At 45.2% G+C, this 5,389-nt stretch overlaps 1 protein-coding gene and 1 pseudogene across 1 annotated transcript; both read right to left on the bottom strand.

Annotated features, from left to right (window-relative positions):
- Positions 1-908: 908 nt before the first annotated feature.
- LOC106749851 (sodium channel protein Nach-like) lies at positions 909-2,218 on the bottom strand. Its single transcript, XM_014629709.1, has 4 exons — positions 2,076-2,218; positions 1,740-1,921; positions 1,172-1,500; positions 909-934 (listed from the first exon to the last, which is right to left on the bottom strand). Exons 1-4 carry the CDS (start codon positions 2,184-2,186, stop codon positions 909-911), a joined length of 648 nt encoding a protein of 215 aa, XP_014485195.1. The 5' UTR covers positions 2,187-2,218.
- On the bottom strand, positions 1,885-4,960 carry LOC106749894 (annotated as a pseudogene).
- Positions 4,961-5,389: the final 429 nt, after the last annotated feature.

Below are 5,389 nucleotides of genomic sequence, written 5' to 3'. Positions count from 1 at the left end.
GCTGATGCGATGACGAACATCGCTCGGTAAACCTGTCATCCTCGTTTGCGCCGGATCGCCACGTCGAACGCTCGTTGTGTCCGCGTTGCTATTTCGAGTACGAAATCCTCACATTATTGCCAACACTATCGGGACAGGTGCGTGCAGGTGTGCGGCTGACGAAATGCACATTAAACGAGATACGTAAGTACGAGAATTAGTGTGTTGCGTTACGCAATCGGAACGAGGAAGTACCGAAGGTTAAAGTAGTTGGTCCGTGGTAATACCGTTAGATAAATAACGGTTGATACAACGTGAAGAGGCTCGACGGATTTGTGCTGAATCATGTTTATAAACATGATTTATGATGTACGATACACAGCTTTGATACTTGAGCCGAGAGAACATCAATCGAACTTACGTAAAAAAATGTAATATCGCAGAGGTCATTTTCATATCTGTGAGTTACTTATAAATAGATACACGTAAATAGAGCTAACTTTGACTTCGATTATTTCGGCTTCGGCCAATCTTTCTTTCGAACTTTCACGCGTGTGTAGACGTTTCATCGTGTTTCGACTGATATCCCGTGAAAATTTGAAAAAAATTTCGAAGGAAATAAATTCACTACGGACCCAACTACTTCAACGAGATTATGCGTCCTCGCGGTCCATCGGTCTGTGGGTTTCCTGGCTGACGAGGAGCCTTTCGTTTCTCGGAAAGACCGACGTTCGCCGGGGATACTTGTAACAAACATATTTCCACGGGCGTGGAGTGTCAGATGTTTACAGGCGGTGCTCCAGTAACCGCTTGAAATAGATCGAATCGTTCCAGATTTTCGTGCCACCGGCCGACGCTTTCGATGGGCACACGGTGTCCCGAAAAACCCGTCGCGGGTAGCGCACTTGGCAGTACCGCCGTCGGTCGTATTACTTAGCGTCGATCGCGCCTTCGACTTCCGGCAAAACGAGAACGAGTTCGATTAACGAGCATTCGAGCGCCGGAGCGATTCCGCGATGTTTCGGCCCGCACGTTTTGTTCGGTTACGCAAATACAACACGATCGTTGCGTAACGACGTGTCTCGTCGCGATAACGAAAAGTTACGAAACGAGCGCGATAAATAAATGGACGGACATAATATTAATATCGTCGCTTTTTGTCTCGGTTCACGCTGTCCTTTCGACAAATTACTTCCCGGATCCCCGGCGGTTACTTCGATTTCTTCGAATTGGAGTACGACTGGATGTACAATCCAATGAAATAGAAGATCTCCACGACACTTATGAAACTGCAGCCGAGGAAGAGGCTGAATATGCCGCCCACGGACGCTGGAAAGAAAACGAGGAGGGATACCTCTTTTACTCCTTGCTCGAAGTCGCAAAGCGACGAGCGTTGGGCGAATGAGAGATCGCTCACCTAGCAGGTATAATTCGTCGGCGACCGGGATTGTGTCGGTCACGGTGAAGGTTTCGTAACTCATGAACACTTTTACGATCGCTTGCGCTTCCGTCAGATTTTTGCTGCAACACGCAAATTCGGATAGAATTTACATGGGGTTGCGATCTGTACAGGCTTTTCCAAATAACTCGTTACGGCCACGTATCTTGAGAGAAATATCTCGTTACCGGCGAAATAACGCGGACAAATTTTAATGTAGGACATTCAGTTGCGCGAACCGATTCTTTTTCCACGCGACATTTGTATTTGACGGCATAACCACGACGTGTGCACATCCCGGAATTAACGAGTCGCAACTTACTTCATGTACCAGACATTGGACTCGTGTCTGTTCAATATGCCTATCGATGCCTGCGTATCGTAATACATATCCTTGCACGGCGAGTAACATTTACACGTGAAGTTTCGTATGGTGATTTCCTGAATCACCCGTATGTTGTCCGCGTTCTCGTAGAGACAAATGAAATTCTCCCAGTCGCAGATCTACGGAAGCATATGTCGCGGATACGTTAAATAATTCGCACACTCAGTGCGCTCGTTAATAATATGTAGTATGTTTTAAATTGGCGCCGGATGTGCTGTGTTTTATAAGCTAAATAAGATATGATAACACGAAGAAACGGCGATTTCTGGTTACCTTCAACGAATATTTGACCGCCACGGGCTCGTAGTAGAATGGCACGCAGCCGCAGATCTCGAGGGAGGCCTGGATGGAGCAGTCGATGAAGCAATTGGAGTACAGATACATGGGAAAGTACCTCAGTTTAGCAGCGTTTCCTTCCACGCAGTGNTTTTAATGTAGGACATTCAGTTGCGCGAACCGATTCTTTTTCCACGCGACCTCAGTTTAGCAGCGTTTCCTTCCACGCAGTGGAACAGGGACGAGAACACCATAACTGTTTCGCCGGGAGTATCCGCTGAGCTTCACCTTGACACTTGGAATTACGGCAACCTGTCGGGGAAAGATTGGGCAAAGCTGTCAGGCACACCGATCGGAGAGATCGAGTCATCTTCTTAGATATTTTTCGCAGAAACACATTATTTGAATTTTCGCTTGTGTTATTCAATTACCCGTAATTCCTGTCCCGTTTGGAGGAGGTGTCTGTTAGCGATGGGACCGAGATACTCCATAGGATGATGGGCATACACCTGTTTCGAAGGAAAACAAAAAGGAAAAAGGTGTCAATGATTCTTCCGAACTTTTTCGGATACGCATTTAACGAAGAATGTAATAAACGAACGTGCAAGGTTATTTTCATAAATTATTATCAGTTAATATTTTTGTATCACTCATCGGTAAAGATGATGCTAAAAATACTGCTCGCTTAAAAGTGACCTTCTATCACACTGTTAAAATTGCATGTTACACGTGTAAATTTCTATAAGGGTGCGCGCTAAAACGAAGTGTGAGAATATGTTGGGTGAATGTGTGAGAGTGTGTGAGAAAAATGTTGTGTGATTGTGTGAGAAGAATGTTGAATCACATGCAAATAGTTATTTTTCTTCTAAAAAAAAAGAAATGAGGAACATCTTCCGTATACATAAAAAAGAATTTTTATTAAAATTCCGAGTTTTGGCTAAGAATTTTCACTTTCAAATTACTGTGCAACGTTAACATTGCGTACCAAAATACCGACAGAGTTGGTCGAGTATCTGATGAACTCGCCGGTGCCGTCATGCTCGTTCCGCAGCATATTCCGATGGAGAGTAAGCACGAGACCTTTTGTCGGCCCGAAGTACGCAGTTCTGAGGTACTGAATGTTGTCCACATTTCTGACAGTCGAGACATGGGAATAAAATGAAACGAAGTAAAAATAAAACGCAATAAAATCAAAAGAAAATTAATAAGTTAGCATTACCTCGAGCATTCGAATAGAAATAATAAGCGGAAATAATCGTGTACCTGTCGGTGCCTATATAATCTTCCAGATAAAAATTGAAGGAGCAACATATGCCCTGGGAGGAGTGAGACATTCTGAACAGTTCGCTGCAGTTCATTTTTACTCCGTCCCACCAGCAGGACTCCATCAGATCTTCGCAGGGTCGCAGAAACTTCAACATTTCCAGCAGCGACATATTGTTGAAATCCAACAGCTTCCTCAAATTGTTCAGGTGTCTCTTACCATCGGGGACGCGCTCGCTCGCAAATGCGGACCCGTATCTGAAAAATTTTGCAGCTCGTGGCGTTAAACTGGCGTCAGCTTGGCACATTGAATGCCGCGATGATCGCCGCATATAAAAAAAAGGACATTTTTTAAATTTAGTATTCCTATTTATTTGACCGAAATTTGTTTTACTGAAGCGACTCGGATAGCCAAACCTGCTTAAGTAGATTCTGAGCGGAGCTTGCTATTATGATTATGGCATATTTGAGAAATGCTTGCTGTAAAGCGTCAAGTGGATTGCAGCCTAAATTAGCCGCAGGTGTTACTTTTGAGAACCGTATGACCGGCGACCGACNCTCACCATCTCCAATCACTCTGCAAATCGCAATGCGCGAACACGTACATACTTGAGCAAAAACATTGCCGTTTGGTTGTCCATGTAGTCCGGCACGTGCATACGTGACAGTAGTTTCCTGCGTGTCGTGGCCAATGGCGGTACCAAAGGACAAAGAGTTACGGCCGGGAAGGGAATCATGAATACAGGTGCCTGGAAGGACTCGACGACGGTGCGAAGCGGATTAGCGGTGTAACGCTTCCAGAAGGTGTTGACCATCCAGATTAAGACTGAAACAACGGCGAACGAATCCTGACCGCTTTGAAACTGCGATGAGTCTCGACGGTCTTTTAACCTCGTAACCGCAGCGACTGTTCGAGAGCGTATCGCCTAGCTAACAAGATGACGTCAAATGACACATCTTAAAGACGTCTTGATTGATGCCGAAGACCACCATTAAGACGTTATCAAGACGCTATTTGCTGTCACTTTCTTAGTCGGGCAGGTTGGTGCAAAAGCAGGATTCTTCCTATTCCAGTAATTTCCCTCTCAAATCGTGAAAATTATCTTTGAATACGACAAGAATATATTTTGAAAAGAATTATATGGAATTTCATGTGAGAGCAAATTTTATCTTCGTATAAGATTATATATTCTTGCTTACATATATATGAGAATATGAGTCTTTCATTGATACGAATTTTTGGTTTGTTTTTACATGTACACGATTGGTGTTATTTCAATCAATTCAGACACCCCGTGTGCTGAAGTTACGAATGAGACTTACACGCGAAGCTGCAGATCATGACCAGAGCCCAGCAGACCTTTCCGACGATGCTGGCCCGTATCGGCAAGTTGCTGAGGTACTTGATGCCGTGCACCGAACTGTCCTGCAGATATTCCTGCAGAAATCTACGAGCGATCGACTTCGCGCTCTCGTTTGCCGAACGATCGTCCCGCAATTTCGCATTGACATTCTCGAGCGATCTTTTTTTGCTCGCCTTCCTCGAGACCTGCGCGTGACCCACCACGATCCTTTTCACCGCGTGACGTCTCTCCTCCACGCGAGATCTTCGGTAACATGACGCTAACGGAGGACCGGAACCACTGTTACATGTGTACAGTTCTTTTTTTTCTCTTCGTACTCTCCCACAGTTGCTGCAAAATGTCTCGCATACGAACTGTCCGTTTGACGCGTGCCGACGTGGTGCTTTTTCTACACCGTGGGGCTGTACTGTTGTTTGACCGAGTCACACACGCCGAGATGCTATCGCGCGCGCAGAAAGTTGCGATCAAGCATGCGAGAGCCGCGCGTGCTGAACGTGAATTATTTATCGCGCTCTCTGCAAATTTAATGTAATGTAGACGACGACGAGTCACCTGTAATTTTCCCCGGTTATCGCGATGAACGCGGTGGATTTAATGTGATCGAGGCGATCGAGGTTGAAAGTGAAGCGCAAATCGATTTCGCGCGCTAACGATGCTTGATTTTCAATCACAACGTTGAAAATA

This window comes from Dinoponera quadriceps, unplaced genomic scaffold (assembly GCF_001313825.1).
Source record: "Dinoponera quadriceps isolate SergipeBrazil2010 unplaced genomic scaffold, ASM131382v1 scaffold3290, whole genome shotgun sequence".
Lineage (NCBI taxonomy): Eukaryota > Metazoa > Arthropoda > Insecta > Hymenoptera > Formicidae > Dinoponera > Dinoponera quadriceps.
Note: the sequence above shows the minus strand (reverse complement) of the source record. Positions and strands in the feature narration are given on the sequence as shown.